General features: G+C 45.4%; 1 protein-coding gene across 1 annotated transcript in view; it reads right to left on the reverse strand.

The window, feature by feature from the left end:
- Positions 1-1,012: 1,012 nt before the first annotated feature.
- The window catches only part of LOC115437496 (ras GTPase-activating protein nGAP-like), an 88,630-nt gene continuing 67,653 nt past the window's right edge, over positions 1,013-21,989 (reverse strand). The window contains 13 exon segments of the mRNA XM_030160695.1: positions 1,013-1,588; positions 3,712-3,799; positions 4,636-4,838; positions 4,912-5,046; positions 5,124-6,066; positions 6,531-6,709; positions 10,017-10,218; positions 10,293-10,532; positions 11,448-11,592; positions 14,982-15,126; positions 16,678-17,232; positions 18,789-18,887; positions 19,489-19,642. Coding sequence (XP_030016555.1) covers positions 1,421-1,588; positions 3,712-3,799; positions 4,636-4,838; positions 4,912-5,046; positions 5,124-6,066; positions 6,531-6,709; positions 10,017-10,218; positions 10,293-10,532; positions 11,448-11,592; positions 14,982-15,126; positions 16,678-17,232; positions 18,789-18,887; positions 19,489-19,642 — 3,256 coding nt within the window. The 3' untranslated portion in view covers positions 1,013-1,420.

Genomic DNA, 21,989 nt, shown 5'->3' on the forward strand with positions numbered 1-21,989 from the left:
CAGACCCGATCCGACACAGTTGTTTTTTTTAGTAGTATTTCTATAATATTATGAGAATAAAGTGTCCCAAAATACAATAAGATTCTTGCAGTACTCTGTACTACTTTTTCCTAAGGGTATTTCTGATATTTGGTATTTTTACTCTTGTGTAAATGGTGCATTATTAGTTCATAATGTCACTGTAGAAAGGCAGAGGTCAAAGCCAGCATCAGTTTGGTTTCTGTTCCTGGTATCTGAGCTTCAGTGTGGGTTTGGGCTGGATTCAGTGCTTACGCAAAACTGTAACATGCGGACATTTCATTTTCAGAACTCCAGTTAGATTTGTCTGTTTGTGCTTGAAAAGAAAAATAATAAACGACTTCATCAGCACCAGCAAACTTTACCCGCGTTAAGGAATTCTGTCCCTGGCTAAACTGAACGGTGATACAGGACAGGTACACACAGGTCAGCAGTACGGAGCACTAATGCTTTTTAACAGTCTTTGGGTATACTAGCAGAACTCCAACTTCAGACCCGTTACGTCTGCGTGAATAAGAGCGACGGTCACAACATGATGTGCATGAGCGCTGTCCTCCATAGCCGTCTGGCCCCGTGTCTTTGTCGCTGAGAAATGCATTCTACAATATTGAAAACTTGACGTTGCATCAAACGCTCTTGCTGCTCAAACACTTGTGCAAACGTCTGCATCTGTGAAAACCATATCACTGACGATAACAAAACAGCAAAATGTCCATGATTCTGTCCTTTCACTTTGGACTGAGCGCTTTAATCGACACTGCTCATTTCTGTCCAATCGATGAGCGACCTCAGCACATGTGGTTTTGTTTACAGATTTTGGTCCACTTACAAAAATGTACAATATGAAAGCGAACCACACCAAAAAAAAAAAAAGAGAAAAAACACATTTGGTCCGGCCCAAAGCAAGTGGACTGTTGGACTTTCCTGGTGGGAATACACCCTTACTTTCCAGAACCTTCTTGGACTTTTAACAGAAGCCAAAAACCACACAGACTCACAGGCAGCTTTTATTCTCAACATGGGACAGCAGACAGGTGAGTGACCTTTGACCCTGATCAGGCTGGAGTCGTTCAGTAGATCAGCAACAGGAAGAAGTGGAGCAATAAATTAAAACATCATGAACCAAAACACAAAAGGACAAAGTCTGGTTAAAATCGCTCCATTTGGGAAAAAACAAACTCATCTCAAAAAACAAACAAACAAAACAAACATTGGAAATAAAATCGATAAAAAAGTCAGTTAGAAAACTGCATGGAGTTTTTGGTTTTTTCGTCTGTGCTTCTGTGACCACACGCTCACACACGTCAGTATTTACAGGCGTGTTCATAGATTCTCTTCAATCCTCTCATTTGTCCAAAGAGCAGCTGTGGGCGGGGTCAGTCCCTGTAAGCCCCGCCTCCTATCAGCAGCTGCTGTTCTTGAACTCTCCGTTCTCAGTGATGGACAGTTTGGTGGGGTTGCTCGGTGACAGGCCGTTGCGCAGGTTCGGTGCGTTGTAACGCTCCTTCACCTGCGTCAGCGCCGCCATCAGCCGCGAGTTCGCCGCGTCCAGGGAGCCGATCCGCTTCTCCTGATTGGACAAAGACAAGAGGGGGGCGGGACAGGAAGTCAGAGTGAGTGTGAGAACGTGCAGATCTATCGGGTTAAAAACACAGCGCAGCTCGAACAAGTGTTGTCACGTCCAGTGTTTTAATTTACAGTCGTCATAAGCGATTTCGGAGCAGACGCCCACACTCGGGGCCGTGGTTTCAGTCTTTAAAGCGGCTGCGATGCGTTTTTGGACCCGTCAGACGGACGGCGGGGGTGTGTTGGAGGGCAGCAGCCGAACAGAACCAGCCCAGAAGCTAAAACAGAACGGCACAAACCAAAGGAACACAGGAGAGTGAAGCTGTGCTGATCTGAAGTCAGTCTGAACGTCAACTCCAGTCCGCTGGAGGCAGGGGGCGGGGCAGGGGGGCGGGGTGAGGTGAGGGGGCGGAGTCTGCAGCCAAACAGAAAGTAAAACAGCTCTGAGCTCAACACACACCAACCAGCAGCCACGCCCACAAAACCTGGAGCACCGGAAAACAACTGGGAGGGGTTCAGACTAGACTGGACTGGACTGGACTAGATTAGACTAGATTAAACTAAACTGGACTGGATTAGACTGGACTGGATTACACTGGACTAGACTAGATTAGACTAAACTGGACTCTGGGTGGGACTGGACTCTGGGTGGGACTGGACTCTGAATGGGACTGGACTCTGGGTGGGACTGGACTCTGAATGGGACTGGACTCTGGGTGGGACTGGACTCTGGGTGGGACTGGACTCTGGGTGGGACTGGACTCTGGGTGGGACTGGACTTTCACAGCTTCTGTTTCTTGAATAAAACAGGTTTTTCCACTAACATGATTCTGTATTTGATGAAATGGACTATTTTACCAGGTCAGTAAACTAGCATTTAGCATTCGCTCATGTAGCTTCGCCCCTTTTGTCCAAATATGGTCACTTCTGGCTCCATAAAGGCAGCGTGGTGACAAACTACAGCAGGTCAGAAACCACGTGTAGACGTCACAGTTCCAGATACTGTCGTGGATCTGGTCTTTGGACTTGACCTTCAATCCAAACATGTTAACGCTGTGGATGTGAGTCCGACAGTCCCCCCATGCCCCCTCCCCCGTTTGTTAACCCTCTGACCCCCCTAGTAGACACACCACCACACTGACTGTTCCTGGATGGACTTCCTTCAGGCTGAGCAGGTCTGATGTGTGTTGGTGCTCGTTGGCAGTGGTTTTCTAAAAAGAGCGTGGGGGGGTGGGGTGTAAGGGTGGTTGGGGAGGGGGAGGGGAGAGAGGGCGGGGCTACAGTTACCTGGTTGGTTATATTCACATCCATTACTGACCTGAAATCAGTGAAGAGATGATGAGATGATGAAGTGATGGCTGCTGCCGCTAACAGGGGTTCAGTTCAGATCAGAGACCACGCCCCCAACCAATGACCGTGCACGTCACACTGGCCATGCCCCCCCCGACGCCATTGCACTGACACTGAACCACTACATCTACAAACTGCATCTACTGTTCAACTGGTTTATCTGAAAACTGGAGCAGATACCCCCCCCGCCCCCTAAAGACATCCATCCTCCACAGTCTGGATCTGCTCCAGGTTTCTACCTGTTCAAGGTGGTTTTTCCTTCCTCTGTCTGGGTTCTGTTGGTGTGAATTGGTTTAACAGTCTGGTTTACCCCAGCTCTAAATGGAAAGGGTCATCAGAGAACTTTAGTTAAGAGGAGGCGCGAAATAAATACAATTGTATCTGAAATTTAACTGAATCGCCGTAGATTTTATTAGATCAGATTAGACTACACCCAGCATCTGGAACAGTTCACACATTTACATCCAGATGTTAACACACACAAACCAAACATCACATGTAACCATGTAATTTAATAAAGGCAGAAATATTTAGTCCAGAGGCTCCACACTTATTCATCTAAACTGGGGAGGGGGGGGGGGGGGGGGGGGGGGTCACCAGGTTCAGCTCAAACACCTTCATGAAACTAAGCCCAGGTTCAAGCTGAACCTGTGTCGACCTTCTACCACCTGCTGCCTTTCCTTCGCTTCAGTTTGGGAATGACGGTGCCGATGGACAATGTGGCGCCGACAGGCAGGAAGGGACCATCAATAACAGAGGTTAACGCCCGTCACGTACCTGAGCGTCGATGATCTTCTGTTTGGCTTCGATCACCGCCTGCATCTCGGCGTGGTCCCTCTTTAGCTCCTCCTCCACTGCCATCAGCCTGACCAACCAAACACAACACAGCAGAGTAACGCCCCCGTCCACAACAGAGTAACGCCCCCGTCCACAACAGAGTAACACCCCCATCCACAACAGAGTAACACCCCCGTCCACAACAGAGTAACACCCCCGTCCACAACAGGGACAGACGCCTGTCCACATTTCCTTCTGGACCCTCGTCTTTACAGGAATAAAAGGTTTCATTTGTCGCGGCCTCAGATAAATCTGACTCAAACTCTCTTTACATTAGATCATTAAACCCCAAACACTTATGCTGCCTTCACGTGCTGTGGGAATTATGGGAAACACTAGTTACAAACTCAAAAACTGGTCATGAATGCCTCTTCATGTTGCATTTTCCACTGTAGAACTAGGACAACATCTATATACACGACATGAAAATGACCTTTGACCTTTTCAACATGGGAGCACCAAGAGATTCATGTCCAATGATGAACGATGGTTTTATTAACACTGTGCTGCCGTTAGCTGATTTTACAGTTTACAAAACAAACCCAAAAATGACACACAAAAAAATATTGTCTCAGATGAATGAACATGTCTTAAACTGCTTGACCCCAGTATCAGGTCGACATAAACTGTGTTTCAGACATTTTTCATTTCACTATGACAACAAAAGCACTTGAACACAACGCAAACATGATTTGGAATTACAAAGGATCATCATCCCGACAGCACCTGAAGGCATCATTCTTTATGGCGGTGTTGTGTTTTATTTGAATCCTGTCACTGCTCTGATTCTGTGTTTTTGTGGTTTTAGATCTGTTTAGGTCTCGTGTCCTAAGTCTGTCCTCAGAGGGCGCCGCCGCCGTCTACCTGCAGATGATGCTCTTCATCTGGTTGTCCTTGTCCTCCTGTTGGCGTCTCAGCCGCTCCTCGCTGTCCTCCAGACGTGCCTTGTACTCATGCAGCAGCTTCTGCATCTGCTGTTCCTGAGCCACAAGACGGCGCTCGTACTCCTCCAGACGGCGCCCGGACGCCCGCAGACGCTCCTTCAGCCGCGAGATCTCCAGCTCATACTGTGGACACAGAAACGCCATCAGGTGACCCAGTCTGGTCCGGTCCGACGATGTGACCCGGTCTGGTCCTTACCTTCTCGGCATTCCTGCCCTCCTCTTTGCTCCTCTCTCCTTCCTCCTCCTCATATTGGCCGTTGTTCAGCACCCAGGCCGCCGTCCTCTCCACTGGAGACATCGCCACGGCGACTGCCTCCACTGGAGACACCACCTGTACACGAGTTCAACAAATTATCACAGAGCTGAAAGTGAACATCAGAAAATACACTTCCTGTCGGTCGCCGTTACCTGCTGTGGTTGCTTAGTAGCACCCCTCGGGGGCGGAGCCATGTTTTCAATAGAACAGGTGGACTGTTGGCGATTGAGGGTGGGTCCTGTCGTGGGTGTCGGCTCAGTGTTTGCGCTACTGCTGCTGCGGAGCGAAGCGCTGTGTGGGAGGGACCTTGGCGTCCGGGCTCCGCCGCCTCCTCTGCTCTGCTGCTCCACCTTCACTATGTGGGCGGTGCCTGCTGTCGTGCTCTGTCGGGGGATAGCGACCGCAGTGGCGGTGCCAGGTGGCAGGTCAGGTATGACGTGGCGGCGGGGTGTCGAACATTCCTCACTCTGTGTGCTCCGTCGACTGCCCAGCTCGTCCAGGCTGCTGTTGGACGCCATGCGACCTTTGACCCCCACTTGGCTGCCGAAGTCGTCCGAGTTGCTGTGGCTGTTGTGCGAGCTCTCTGTGCTCAGGTTCTCTGAGCTGGAGTCGTGACGCAGCGAGTGGGTGGAGTGCGTGGAGTGGGCGGGGTTACTGAGGTGGTAGACGGGGTTCTGGAAGGACAGCGGCTGCAGGCTGCGCTGCTGGCTCAGTGACGGATGCAGCGGCCGACGCACCTGCGGCGCGCTCTGCGGTTGGCCGTCCCTGGCAGCCCCTGGGGCTTTGGCCTGGGGGGTAAGGGGTGTGGAGTGGGGGTAGGTGGGTGGGGCCTGTCCGATGGAGGCCTGGGAGCCCACCCTGCTGAGGCGGGGCGGGGCCTCATGGTGCGGTGGCACCGGGCCGTGGAGGCTCTGAGCGTCCTGCAGGTCGACCAGAGACACGCTGCGGCCGTTGGGCAGGACGCCGTCCCTGTCCTCTGGGTCTGAGAAGCTGGCGTGGGCTGATGGATGCTGATGCGCCAGCAGGGGGCGCTGACCACGAACATATTCCTCCATCAACTCCACTGGAGACTGAAGACTGCGGGCGTCGCTGTGACTGAGGAGGAAACACGATGACACGTCAGGAAAACGCACGTCAAACAAGTCAAGATGAAACAGCTTTTATCTTTGTCCAATATTTAATAAAAGTAAAAACATGAACCAAAGAAAAGAAAAACCAAGTCATGAACAACGATGAAGGAAGAATGTTTAGATGAGATGAACAAACATGGAGAACAATGTTGAATTAGCAAAATTCAACACTGACGTCGTTCACTGAAATAAAACTAACACTAATATGCTGAAAAAACATTAAACCGATAGAAATTCAAGACTCAAAAAGACATAAATGAATGAACATTTAAACAGAACCTTGACGTTCAGCTTTGAACAGGAACAGGAGCCTCTGTGGGTGGATGTTTTTTTAGTGAAATGCATCCTGGGAGTTGTAGTCCAACACAGTAACTGAGTTAAAGCTTCGGTTTTAAAACCTTGGCCTCTTGCTGCTCTCTGATTGGTTACCTGTCGCCGGGGTCTTCAAAGATTCGCTGTAACCCTGATGATAGGCTGCCACTGATGTTGTGGGCGGAGCTGTGGTCCTGGAGGCGTCGCAGCTGCTGCTGGACGGGCGTTGGAGAAACCAGACATCGAGAGATATCTCCCAGAATCCTCGGCAGAGGCCCCAGCTTGGCTACGGTGGCCTGCAGGAAGGAATTTTCACCCTGTGGTCGCCGTGTGTGTGTGTGTGTGTATGGTTTGATAAAAAACCAATATGGCGGCAACAGAGAGTCGGCCAGACAGGAAGTGACCGGGGGGGGGGGGGGGGGGGGGGGGGAGTGGGGGGAGAAAAACATGAGGGAAACTTAAAGATCAATCCAACAAAAAAAAAAAAAAACATGCGTTGACTGAACATAACCAATCAAACAGTGGGATCATGCTGAGGGGGCGGAGCTCAGGCAGGGGAGGCAGGTGATGCACAGGCAGGAAGGGAGGGGGAGTGGGAGGGGTCAAAGGTCAGGGCCATGCTGTGCAGGTCAGCCAGGCGGAGCTAAAAGATGTGGTTAAATGACCTCTAGTGACCTCTGCTCCCGATGGTCATGTGACATCATGAGACATTTACATCACACACTCGACCAATCACTGATCAGCAGCTCAAAGCACAGTTTAGTATCAGACAGAAAACAGACCCTGGTTCTGCCCCTGGTTCTGCCCATTCTGTCCCTGGTTCTGCCCTTTCTGTCCCTGGTTCTTCCCGTTCTGCCCCTGGTTCTTCCCGTTCTGCCCCTGGTTCTGTCTGTTCTGTCCCTGGTTCTGCCCCTGGTTCTGTCTGTTCTGTCCCTGGTTCTGCCCCTGGGTCTGTCCTAGTTCTGTCCCTTGTTCTGCCCGTTCTGCCCCTGGTTCTGTCTGTTCTGTCCCTGGTTCTGCCCCTGGGTCTGTCCTAGTTCTGTCCCTGGTTCTGCCGTGGTCCTGCCCCTGGCTCTGTCCCTGGTTCTGCCCCTGATCCTGCCCCTGGTTCTATCCCTGGTTCTATCCCTGGTTCTGTCCTCAGATGTTCAGTAAAATAATTTAGTTGTAAATCCTTTAAAATGTGTAATAACCAATCATTCACGTCGTGTTCATCTCTATGACAGCAGTGGTTCAAAGCACAGAAGTCGACTGATTGGCTACAGTAACCTGTATTTTGAAATGCCTTTAAGAGTCGCTATGCATTATGGGTCAGAGTCGCCGTAACATTACAGCACGTGTCAGGGGATGATGTGAGTCTCACAAGTGTAGAAGCATTTATCTGTCAGCCATCTTTGACGCCTCGCTACAGTAACCTCACTGGGACAAACCACTGTTGTAGGAGTTCAATGATGTCCAAGTACAGAGACTTCAGCTTCAGGAGGATCTGTCTGCTGATCAGAGGTGTTCTGGAGTCCATTTCTGGGGCTACTTTGGGTTTCTTTCACAGTTGAGTTTATCCAGCAGACAAAAGTTTGGGTATAAATCTGGGGGAAACTGAGCGGCGGAGCGGAATCAAGCGAGTGGTTTGTCCTAGGGAGGTTGCCATAGCGACTAGTGAAAGATGGCCGACAGATAGATGCTTCTATGCCTGAGCGACTCACATCATCCCTCGACAACATGTTCAAGACGGAGCTCCATCCGTGAACTTGTCCAACTGCCTCCAACTGCCTGCCAGTTTGATGGTTTAACGCTGGATGTATGTTTGACAGACTTGAGCTAACTCTGCTCAGTATTAGTTTGTATGTGATCCGTCATTACAGACATTAATAAAGTATTACATTTATGCTAATGATGTTAACAGTCTATGCAGATATGTGTGAATGTCTTCATTAGCATATTAATGACACAATATATTTATGTACCTACATGTAACCATGTACATGCGTAGGGCTGCACGATTCTGGCAAAAATATGAATCATGATTCTTTGGCACGATTTTTTTCACAAAATGTTTATTGCACCGCTGTCAAGGAAAATGGGTTGTTTTAACTCTGATTCGCAACTTTCATATCACTCTGCAAGTAATCCGGTCACTTATACAGTGTTTGCTGTGGAATAGATCTGTTGGTGTGGCTGTGTGTAATGGGGGGGGGGTTGCGCATGCGCACATTCCAGCGGGGGTTGCGTGCGTCTGGTCGGTGTGTGTGTGGGGGGGCTCGGCCGCACACACGCACTTCGGCTGAGGGGGGTTGCGCGCATGTGTTTTGGCCCATTACCCGTTCGTGCATGCGTCGGTTTCCATCCTGCTTATACAATGGGGGTATGGGGCGGTGCAGTCTGTGCCCCCGCAGAAGTGAAAGTGAAACTTTACATTCATTTACCTTTTCTCTACCCTTCTGTCCTGGCCTATTATACAGGGTGTCCCATAAGTCTCCATACATAGGAGACATCATACATTCCATACATATATGGTTCTAACATGTATTTCTTTATATTTCTTCTTTATAGTTCTTCAGCAGCGGAGGACACGCATTGAAATGTGTTTCCGACAAAATGGCAGTCATATAGAGCATATTATATAAATAAAAATGGTTTATGTCAAGAAACGTTTATTTTTCCTATGTATGGAGACTTAAGGGACACCCTGTATATTATACATATGTATAATACACGACGGTGATGGTTTTTTTGTGTGAAATGTTTACCATACCAGCAGTAATGCTGCACTTCTGGTCCCGGTTGCTAAGTGATGTCAGCTGATCTGTGGAAGTATGCAGCACAAAAACAACTTCCCAGCCGGCACAATGGAATATTTTTAATATAAAATTTTTAGAGAGGGTGAGACTTTTGATTCTTGGTTAAAGGCCGAGTTATCGTCACCGGCAAAGAAAAGAAAAGTAGAAGAAGAACAGCAGCAGAAGAAGTCAGAGAAGCGAAAATGCAAACACACTTGGATCTGGATGACAGAAAAGACCGACATGAGATTAACACCGATGAATGTGAACCTTAATTGGGCAGGAGCTCAGGTGGTGAGTCACCACTACCACTGGGGTTTTCATCCATGTCACTCTCTTTATCGCAGATGTTCCTCCGCTGTAATTCACTCTTTCTTCACTCAACTGCAGCTGACAGCAGCAGGGTCACGTGCTGTAAAGACGCTTTACCATTGGTTGAGGGAGGAGGCGGTGGCGGCGGTTCTGCGTTTGTGGGCATTTGTTTGTAATGCAGCCCGTGAAATAAAATACTTAAGAATCGTCTGTGTTTAGAAATGAGATCGCATACATGTGTGAATCGAGATCGCGATCTTTTAACGATTAATTGTGCAGCCCTATACATGCATGTCTGTTAAAGCTACAGAAGCTTCTGTTGGTCTTTGTTTTGTTTCACCTAGACTATGCAGACTTCAGACCCATGAAAACCCACTTTGACTGTTTAACCCTGAAGACACTGGTTGTAAAACACATGTAGACTGAAGCGGACACTGCTTTAACCCCAAACCTAGTTAGACTTAAAGGTTCCATCCTGATCCTGGATCTGTTAGACGTTATTAAACCAACACACCTTGTCCAGCTGCGACACCACGTCCCAGAGCAGAGCGTGCAGGACGGACAGCTCCCGGCCCAGGTCGATGTAACCTTCAAAGCCCGGCGTGTTGGACAGAGTCTCCGGATTAGAGATCTCCGACAGGAAACGCATCATCCCCGCCCACTCGTGCTCCAGGAAGTCGTTCATGAAGGCCATGTACTCCTCCTTATTCCCAAACCTGCGGATCAGACAACACCTCAGTTGGATGTTCAACAGAGCGGCGTTCAGCAGCGGAGACGAACGGGGTCATACTTGGTGAAGTTGGCGAGGTTCTGGATGACTTTGGCGATGAGGGTGAGTGTTCGGGACGTGCGGTCGTCCGGATACTCCTGCATGAGGCTGAAGAGCGACGGCGACATGATGGCAGGGCAGAGGAAGCGCAGGAACAGGGAGGCGCTGATCAGACGCTTACTGATGTCCTGCTGGTGTCCACGGGCCACGCACTGCTGCTTCCACGACGCAAACACCTCCTTCAGCTCCCGAGGAAACACACTGAGGACAGGACGGCACAGTCAGAGACCAGGACCATACTGGGGTACCAGACCAAACCTGACCAGGCTCATACCGGGGTACCAGACCGTAGGGTCCGGTTTATATCGGGGTACCAGACCGTAGGGTCTGGTTCATACCGGGGTACCAGACCGTAGGGTCCGGTTTATATCGGGGTACCAGACCGTAGGGTCTGGTTCATACCAGGGTACCAGACCGTAGGGTCTGGTTCATACCAGGGTACCAGACCGTAGGGTCTGGTTCATACCAGGGTACCAGACCAAAGGGTCCGGTTCATACCGGGGTACCAGACCATAGGGTCCAGTTCATACCAGGGTACCAGATCAAACGGTCAGGTTCATACCGGGGTACCACATCATGAGGTTGGACAGTGGGTGTGGTCATTGGACAGTGGGTGTGGTCATTGGACAGTGGGTCATTGGACAGTGGGTGTGGTTATTGGACAGTGGGTGTGGTCTTTGGACAGTGGGTCATTGGACAGTGGGTGTGGCCATTGGACGGTGTGGTCGTTGGACAGTGGGTGTGGTTATTAGACAGTGGGTGTGGTCGTTGGACAGTGGGTCATTGGACAGTGGGTGTGGTCATTGGACAGTGGGTGTGGCCATTGGACGGTGTGGTCGTTGGACAGTGGGTGTGGTTATTAGACAGTGGGTGTGGTCGTTGGACAGTGGGTCATTGGACAGTGGGTGTGGTCATTGGACAGTGGGTGCGGTCATTGGACAGTGGGTGCGGTCATTGGACAGTGGGTGTGGTCATTGGACAGTGGGTGCGGTCATTGGACAGTGGGTGTGGTAAATATAATGTATATGTAAATCAATCCAATGGTTCTGGTTCTACATGTGCTCTGGGGTTAATGTGGACTGATCCAGTGATTCTGGTTCTAAATGTGGGTGGTACCAGTAGGAGTTAATGATCTTGCAGAAGGCCAGCTCGCAGCACATCTTCAGGTTACTCTGATGTTCGCTCAGATCGCTGCTGGAGCATCGACTAGGATCCACCTCACAGTTCTCATCCGACTCATACAGAGCCCTGATGAACTCCCCTGGAGACACAAATACACACAAATAAACACATTAATACTACACACAAATAAACACACAAGACCAAATACTACACACAAATACACACAAAAGACAGAATACTACACACAAATACACACAAATAAACACACAAGACCAAATACTACACACAAATACACACAAAAGACAGAATACTACACACAAATAAACACACAAGACCAAATACTACACACAAATACACACAAAAGACAGAATACTACACACAAATACACACATAAGCCCGAATACTACACACAAATACACACATAAGCCCGAATACTACACACAAATTCACACATAAAACCCAATACTACACACAAATACAAACATAAGACCCAATACTACACACCAATACACACATAAGACTGAATACTACACACAAATTCACACATCAGACCCAATACTACACACCAATACACACATAAGACCAAATACTACACACAAATTCACACATAAGACCGAATACTACACACAAATACACACATAAGACTGAATACCGCACACAAATACACACATAAAACCAAATACTACACACAGGACTGAATACTATACGCAAATACAAACATAAGACCGAATACTACACACAAAGGACAGAATACTACACACAAATACTTCCAAGTACTTCCACTATATGTACACATACAAAACCAACCCAAAAACTAAAAAGCGCAAAAACATGTTGAATTTTCTGTAAAATGCAGACGTTCAGATTCAAGGTAAAAAGAAAATAAAACACAAACTGATTGTTTTTTCAGATCAAATATGGACTATCTCAAACTGAGGCCAAATTTACCGAGTTCAGATGAAAGCTGTGAAGTGATGCAGTGACTTAAACTTTCCTCTGTTTTAATAGATGTTCTGTTCTACAACACTTTGAACTTGGGTCCAGTCTGACAAATGCACTGTGAGGCTTTCAGGGTCGGCGCTGAAACTGTTTTTTTACAGTTTGATGTGCCCTTAAACTGGGTGTCAGACTGAACCTGAGGATTCTATAAATACATCAATCAGCTCCTTCGACTGTTTCTTCATATTCGAGTCGGAGCTGTCAAACACTGGTTTTACAGGTGATGACGGCAGAGTTTACATGTCTGAACTATTTTAAGCCATTTCGTCTTCTGTCAGATGTGTGAAGTGAGAGGAAGAGGAAGAGAAGGATGAAGATGATGCAGCAGAATGAGGTCTTCATGTGTTCCAGTACTCCAGTCCAGCTGCAGAACCGGGATTCAAAGACACTCTGGCAGCTTTTCATCTAATTCTGGATTAAAGTGTCGGTTTATTTCTGGGTTTGGTCTAAAAACTCTGCGTGCTGATCAGGTTTTTTACAGGAACGTGTTCAATGAAGCCTGGATCTGCTCTGGAAGTTTAGGGTCAGTCCATGTGGACGTGGAAGCTTCAGGAAAACAGGCTCAGATGGCTCTACCTATATACTGTTATTTCTATATAGATGTTTTTATATATACTTTTATACTGATATATATATATATATATATATATATATATATGTATACATACAGACACACACACATATACACACAGTGGTGCTAAAAAGTATTTAGTCAGCCACTGATTTTGCAAGTTCTCCTACTTAGAAAGATGAGAGAGGTCTGTAATTTTCATCAGAGGTACACTTCAACTATGAGAGACAAAATGAGAAAATAAATCCAGGAAATCCCATTGTAGGATTTTCAGAGAATTTATTTGTAAATTATGGTGGAAAATAAGTATTTGGTCACCGACAAACAAGCCAGATTTCTGGCTCTCACAGACCTGTAACTTCTTCTTTAAGAAGCTCTTCTGTCCTCCACTCGTTACCTGTATTAATGGCACCTGTTTGAACTGGTTCTCTGTATAACAGACACCTGTCCACAGCCTCAAACAGTCAGACTCCAAACTCAACCATGGCCAAGACCAAAGAGCTGTTGAAGGACACCAGGAAGAAAATTGTAGACCTGCACCAGGCTGGGAAGAGTGAATCTACAATAGGCAAGCAGGTTGGTGTGAATAAATCAACTGTGGGAGCAATTGTAAGAAAACGGAAGACATATAAGACCATTGATAATCTGCTTCGATCTGGGGCCTCACGCAAGATCTCATCCCGTGGGGTCAAAGTGATCATGAGAACGGTGAGCAAAAATCCCAGAACTACAAGGAGGGACCTGATGAATGACCTGCAGAGAGCTGGGACTGAAGTAACAAAGGCTACCATCAGTAACACACTACGCCCAGAGGGACTCAAATCCTGCAGCGCCAGGCGTGTCCCCCTGCTTAAGCCAGTCCATGTCCAGGCCCGTCTGAAGTTTGACACAGAGCATATGGATGATCCAGAAGAGGATTGGGAGAATATCATGTGGTCAGATGAAACCAAAATAGAACTTTTTGGTAAAAACTCAACTCGTGTTTGGAGGAAGAAGAATGCTGAGTTGCATCCCAAGAACACCATACCTACTGTGAAGCATGGGGGTGGAAACCTCATGCTTTGGGGCTGTTCTTCTGCAAAGGGGACAGGACAACTGATCCGTGTTAAGGGAAGAATGAACGGGGCCATGTATCGTGAGATTTTAAGCCAAAACCTCCTTCCATCAGTGAGAGCACTGAAGACGGAACGTGGCTGGGTCTTCCAGCATGACAAGGATCCCAAACACACCACTCGGGCAACGAAGGAGTGGCTCCGTAAAAAGCATTTCAAGGTCCTGGAGTGACCTAGCCAGTCTCCAGACCTCAACCCCATAGAAAATTTGTGGAGGGAGTTGAAAGTCCGTGTTGCTCAGTGATAGCCCCAAAACATCACTGCTCAAGAGGAGATCTGCATGGAGGAATGAGCCAAAATACCAGCTACAGTGTGTGCAAACCTTTGACCTCTGTCATTGGCAACAAAGATTATGTTACAAAGTACTGAGATGAACTTTTGTTATTGACCAAATACTTATTTTCCACCATAATTTACAAATAAATTCTTTAAAAATCCTACAATATGATTTCCTGGATTTTTTTTCTCATTTTGTCTCTCATAGTTGAAGTGTACCTCTGATGAAAATTACAGACCTCTGTCATCTTTCTAAGTAAGAGAACTTGCAAAATCAGGGGCTGACTAAATACTTTTTTGTCCCACTGTGTGTGTGTGTGTGTATATATATATATATATATACTTTTACTTTGATACTTTTTGTGGTTGTTCTTTCAGTTTGTCTTTTTCATATGTCTGTTTCACATTTTTACTTTTTTTTTTTCATTTATTCCAGTAATGGTTTAATGGAATCACAGACGGTAATGGATGGGTTAATGGTTGTAAGAGTGACGGACGGCTGCAGCTGTAGCTGATCTTCTGATGCTCAGTCAGATTGTGTTCAGGTGTGCGTGCGTGTGCAGGACTCACCCAGGGCATCATGCAGGTACTTCTGTCCCACCAGCTTCAGATACTCCTCTATGGCTTTGGTGGCCAGCGTGTTCTCCCTGAAGATCAGGACGTCGTGGTCTGCACAGCGGTCCACCTCCGACATGACCAGGTCCGTCAGGAAGTCCTGCACGGGGACAGGAAGAGGCGGAGTCAGAGAGGACGGAGCAGATTAAGGGACATAAGGATGGTTAAAGTTTAAGGACGAGTGTGGAGAAGTTCTGAACTTCAGCTCTTGTCACTAAATCCTCTGCGCAGACCACCGGCTGTATCTGTCACCTGATTGGACGACACATACATTAAACCTTCTGGTGTCCCACCCATACAAGTCCGTCAATCACCTACAGCGCATGATCTAATAACGTCAGAATGGTTTTCACGTTTTCAACTTCTGTACTTTTTTCTTTCCATTTCATCAACTTGAGCCACAAACAAAAACACAATATACTCAATAACTGCCATATTTTTAACCCTTTAAACGACAGGTTTGTAACATTAAAAAAATATACTTTTTTATGAAAAATACACAAGAGTTGTTTTTTTCCCCCTATAATTCACATAAATACTAGATTAGTTGTTTTTTTCCCAATATTCCACATAAATACTAGATTGTTTTTTTCCCCAATATTCCACATAAATACTAGATTGTTTTTTTCCCCAATATTCTACATAAATACTAGATTAGTTGTTTTTTCCCAATATTCTACATAAATACTAGATTAGTTGTTTTTTCCAAGTATTCTACATAAATACTAGATTACTTGTTTTTTTCCCAATATTCTACATAAATACTAGATTACATGTTTTTTTCCCAATATTCTACATAAATACTAGATTACTTGTTTTTTTCCCAACATTCTACATAAATACTAGATTACTTGTTTTTTTTTCCAATATTCTACATAAATACTAGATTAGTTGTTTTTTTTCCCAATATTCCACATAAATACTAGATTAGTTGTTTTTTTTTTCCTCCTGTCATCTGTCAGTGATTCACACAAACACTGGTTCATGTTATTATTATTTTTAGTTCTAGGTCAAATGTTAATTGTGTCAGTGTGTATTTTGTACTCACTTGGTAGAAGGGCGTTAGTGTAGGAATTTAACAGTGTTTATTATGGGATGGATTTCGTGGATGGATCAGAATTTTAGAAATCAGACACAAATGAACAACTGTTGAATTCAGACCTAAAACAAATTGTGTACAATAATTACATTACAAATAATGACCTTTAATAACAGGAAGTGGAAAGTGTGTTTAATACACTCACCTGGACACCAGAGGGTTAAAGTGTGTTTAATATGTTCACCTGGACACCAGAGGGTTACAGTGTGTTTAATACACTCACCTGGACACCAGAGGGTTAATACGATTCAAGTGAAAAAACTAAAAAGCATAAATTCCACAAAATGTGAATATTATTAGAGAATGGGTAAATTCATACTTCAACACATCAGAGCAACTCAGTCTGTAAAGGAACCTGACCTTTGCCCTCTGTATTATTTTATTCTGCTGCGTCCTCATTGGCTCAGTCAGGTGGTTGCTGTGTTCTGATTGGCTGCTGACCCTGACCTTTGCCCTCTGTACTATTTTATTCAACTGCATCCCCATTGGCTCTATCTGGTGGTTGCTATGCTCTGATTGGTTGCTGTGTTCTGATTGGCTGCTGACCCTGACCTTTGCCCTCCCGGTGCTCTGCAGGATGTGCACCAGTGCACAGGCCATCTCCTCCTTGTTGCGGACGCTGATGACGGGCTCCAACACCGAACACAACATGGTGTAGTTGTTGGTGATGAACTCTGCGAACTCCTTGTACTGCTCCATGGGCAGGATGGAGATTGTCTGGAAGCGGGACTTGATGCGGATCGACGGACCGCCCCCTTTGGTCTTGCTGGTGGTGGGCGTGCTGACCGGGTACCACTTCTCCACGAACTGTCGACCTGTCACGCCCGCCACCGGGATGTTGACCAGCCCCACGTAGTTGTTCTTGTCCTTCTTCTTCTTCTTGTCCATGTCACGGTAGATGTGCACGGTGACGCTGCGCACGGCCGGGAGGCTGCAGAAGTCGAAGTACTCGCCCCAGAACAGGCTGTCGTGGCGGGTTTTACTGGTGGTCCGGGCGTAGAGGACGTCATCCAGACACAGCTCGCAGAAGTACTTCTTCTTCGGCGGTAGATCTTTGGCTTCGATGATCCACAGTCGCAACAGGTTCTCCGCACGCCGGCAGTTATCCTACAACAAATACACGTCAAAACTCTGCCTCCAAAATACAGACGTCAAACTCAGGCTGGTTCCGATTCCACAATCAGACCAAGGTTCTAATAGTTTTGGATTTTTCATTCTAGTTTAGTTTTATTTAGTTTTGATTTTTTTTTTCTCTAATTCAGTTAGTTTTAATTTGTTTTTAGAGCAGGTTTGATAGTTTTTATTAGTTCTAATTTTTTTTCTAAATGCTTAGTTTCAGTTTAGTTTTAGTTTAGTCGTCTCTTTTCTCTTCTTCTCTGTCCTCGTATTCTCTCTTCTTCTCTGTCCTCATATTCAAATAAATCCCAGACAGGACTCTGCTGCTTTCTCCCAACTTTCCCAACATGTTGGATTTGGAACCAACAGCAGTGGACCTCAGGACTAAACACCAAGGTTCTAATAGTTTTGGATTTTTCACTCTAGTTTAGTTTTATTTAGTTTTGACTTTTTTTCTCTAATTCAGTTAGTTTTAATTAGTTTTTAGAGCAGGTTTGCTAGTTTTTATTAGTTTTCATTTTTTTTCTAAATGCTTAGTTTTAGGTTTTTTTTTTAAAATATCTTTTCTCTTCTTCTCTGTCGTATTCAAATAAATCCCAGACAGGACTCTGCTGCTTTCTCCCAGCTTTAGTTTCCATGTTTCCAGGTAGAGTGGGGACCAGAAGATGACTGGAAACCACAAGTGATCACAAGTGACGGACCGATAAATATCATATGGTGCTGCTAGCTAAAATTGCTAGAGCGAAATAAGTTGCTTTCATATTAATCCGACGTAGACAAAGACGAAAACGAAGGGAATTTTATCCATAATTTTTTATCTGTTTTAGTTAGTTTTGTAAACATACAATACAGTTTCAGTTAGTTATTGCTTTTTTCTTTTAATTATAGTTTTTATTTCAGTTAATTAAAATGTTTTTTCCAATTCTAGTTTTCATCATTTCGTTAGTATTCGTTAATGATAATCTTGATTCAGACAAATAGGATCTATAAGTGGTCAGAGCAGCGAAAGACGAACAGTCACATGAACAGGAAAATGCTTACATTTATAAACTATCCTGAAACAGATGAAAATAACATGAACAACCTAGAATTTCATTATTAAAATTAGTGTAACTGGACCAATATTCAGGTTCAGTTTATCATTAAAACATGTTCATTCTATTGTACAGATACAGTGGATCTACAAACAAACACAACATTTAAGAACAGACTGAATATTGGAACAATTACACTGATTATATGAAGACAATTCAGGTTGGTCAGATTGTTTTGTGAAAGGACAGTTTATAAATGGAAATATTTTCATGAAATTTTACTTTTCACACTAAATCGGAGACAAAATTCTGTATTTGTCACCATTTATAGGTGATTGTGTTGTTATTTGACTGGTTCTGCTCCACTTTTGATCATACTGATCTGAATGTGGAACCTGAACTAAACGGTTGTTCATCTCTTCAGTATAATTTTTGCCTTTCACACATTGTCCTGTGGCCCAGACTGGAGCCTTTGGCAGACACTTTTAGCCCACGGGCTGTAGGTTCACTCACCTTGTTGGGCTGAATGGTCCTCCTCAGGTTCTCCATCCATTTGTCTCTCTCCGACGCCGACGTGCAGCTGAAACACTTACTTCCACCTGAGTACGTCACCTGAGACACAGACAACACATCACATGACCTCTGACCTACAGACAGTACGTCACATGACCTCTGACCTACAGACAGTACGTCACATGACCTCTGACCTACAGACAGTACGTCACATGGCCTCTGACCTACAGACACTGTGACACATGACCTCCGACCTACAGACACTGTGTCACATGACCTCCGACCTACAGACAGTACGTCACATGACCTCTGACCTACAGACAGTACGTCACATGACCTCTGACCTACAGACAGTATGTCACATGACCTCTGACCTACAGACACCACATCACATGACCTCCGACCTACAGACACTGTGTCACATAACCTCTGACCTACAGGCAGTATGTCACATGACCTCTGACCTCCAGATACTGCGTCTCATGACTTCTGACCTACAGACACCACATCACATGACCTCTGACCTACAGACAGTGTCAACCTACAGACAGTGCTACATGACCTCTGACCTATAGACACCACGTCACATGACCTCTGACCTACAGACAGTGTCGCATGACCTCTGACCTACAGACAGTGTCACATGACCTCTGACCTCCTGAACATGGCTGTTACAGTGGTGCTGAATGTCTGCGGTCACCTCGAAGCAGAACTCCTGTCCCAGGATGCTGCTGTGCAGAGGTTTGACGAACACGTCCTCCTCCATGCTCAGGTCCAGAGCCTCCACCGCGCTGCCGGGGCTCAGCAAAGACTCATGGGAGCTCGACTCCTTCAGCTTGGGAAGGCCGCGAGATCTGAAAGATGCAGGGAGAAGGAGAACACAGCAGGTCAAAGGTTGATTTGGGTTTGACCAGAAGCTCCAGAGGATCAGAAGCAGAGGAGCAGCAGCAGCAAATACCTACGAAAAACAAGCACAGAGCCAAGACAGAGGAGCCCACCACAGCATCCCCCTGCCCCTGCCCCTGCCCCTGCCCCCGCCCCCACCCCAACCCCCCGCGGCGACCTCCAGCCCCCACACTCCGACAGGCGGCGGCAGCTCGGTCCTCCTCAAACGTGTCCAAGCAGAGCGTCGCCTTTATGAAGCCTCTCCGCTCTGACAGGTAAACAATGTCCTGGGACACAGGCGGCATCAGGCCTCGGGGAGTGTTTCCACAGAAACGGAGTCAGCAGGGACGGCGGGCGCTAGGCAGCACGGCATGACGCAGCGAGGAGCAAGGCAGGTGTTTAACTACAGACCACCTCAGGGGGGACGCACAGGTTCATCAGAAGAAGAAGAACTAGTGCAGTCACCTTAAAACATCATCATTATAAGTACACACTTACATATATTTATTTAATCATCATTTTGATCATATTTGTCTAGGACATATTGCACAAATTGCTGTTCTAATTTGGTGTTTTAATATTTATACACACACACATATACACATAAATAAACATAAATAAATATGATTTTTTTGTATTGATAATTTCTTTCCTGCTACTTTTTATTCTACTTGAATGGAGCGTGTATCGGCAAGAATCTGGCGATACGGTACAAATACGATATCACAATATATCATAACACTGTTAAAAAGGCATTTTTTTTGTTTCTTTTTTTTAAATGATAATTTCCTTGAAGAATTGAATTACACCAGAAATATGCACAAATACTAAACACATTTTTATTTGATCCCAACAGGATCTAATGCTATATCACAAAATGTTCCTGTGTTCAAACTGAAATTCTGTTTTACAGACATTACAGTTTAAGATCCTGTTCAAATGTTCATATTGGATTAGTTCAGAACTAACATTAGAACATTATTTTAGTTCAATCCCAACAAAGGAACTAACATTATTTAATAAAACAGTGTTAAATAATAAAAGAAAAACAAAAAAATAGGACCAATGGCCCTGTAGCTTACCAGCCAAATTCAAAGCTTTGGGAAATGTATCCAGATGCCATTTATCATCACCCAGTTATGTGTATTTATTCTATTACAGAAATAGCCCATGTTTTGGTCATATTCCAATCTGATCTGTAAAAAAATTCAAATTCCTACTTGATATCATTGATACTTACTGATTTATTGTATCAATCCACTTCCTATCTGTTATAATGGGAACATTTTTCAAAGTCACACCAAATCCAGAATCAGATCCGGATGGAAATAATTTCACTAACTTTTGTTGACAACATCATAAAGAAGCTGTATACCAAGTTTGAAGTCAATCGGAAAAATAGTTTTGGAGAAAAAGACGATTGAAATTTTTTCACCATAAGAGCCCATGTTAAATTTTCCGTAAGTTCCCGGATCCAGAAGAAGATCCTGATCAGCATGTGGACATTATGTTTTGGTCATCTCCCCATCAGGGCTGGACTGTAGAAATTTCAACGTGATATAATTTATATTTACTGAGTTATTGCATCGATCCACTTCCTATCTCTTATAATGGGGAAATTTTTCAAAGTGGCACCAAATCCAGAATCAGATCCGGATCCAAATAATTTCACTAACTTTTGTTGACATGATCATAAAGAAGCTGTATACCAAGTTTGAAGTCAATCGGAATTGTAGTTTCGGAGAAGACAATTGAAATTTTTCTAACGGACGACAGACGACGACGACAGACGACAACAATAGATGCCACCGAACGCCGCATGACAACAGTAGGTTACAGCCTGTTGGCCGGTAAGCTAAAAAGAAAAACAAAAATGAACCTCCACAAAATCTGAATAAATACCTAAAAATATCGATACAGTACTTTTTAATATTGATACAGTATTGTGAAATGAAATATCATGATATATTGCAGAACTGATATTTTCTTACAACCCTTGGAGCGACTGTACCACCCAATAATGTCCCCCTGGGCTTAATAATTATAACAATATTCTGGTTCTGGTTCTGATTGAGGCCAGCATGGCTGAATATGGAGGAGGTGAATGACAACATGAGTTTAGATGAAAGGAGGTTTCCACGATCACTTGATCAACTCTGGCTTTAATTCACTCTGCATTAATCCTCCTTCGGACGCACCAGTTACATAAACCTGGATTAGCGTTTTCATCTCAACACTGACGCTGTGACATCATCAGATTAAATGTTCAACTGGACTCAGAGGAGGAGCTGATCCAGATCAGATGGACCGGATCCT

This window comes from Sphaeramia orbicularis, chromosome 17, assembly GCF_902148855.1.
Source record: "Sphaeramia orbicularis chromosome 17, fSphaOr1.1, whole genome shotgun sequence".
Lineage (NCBI taxonomy): Eukaryota > Metazoa > Chordata > Actinopteri > Kurtiformes > Apogonidae > Sphaeramia > Sphaeramia orbicularis.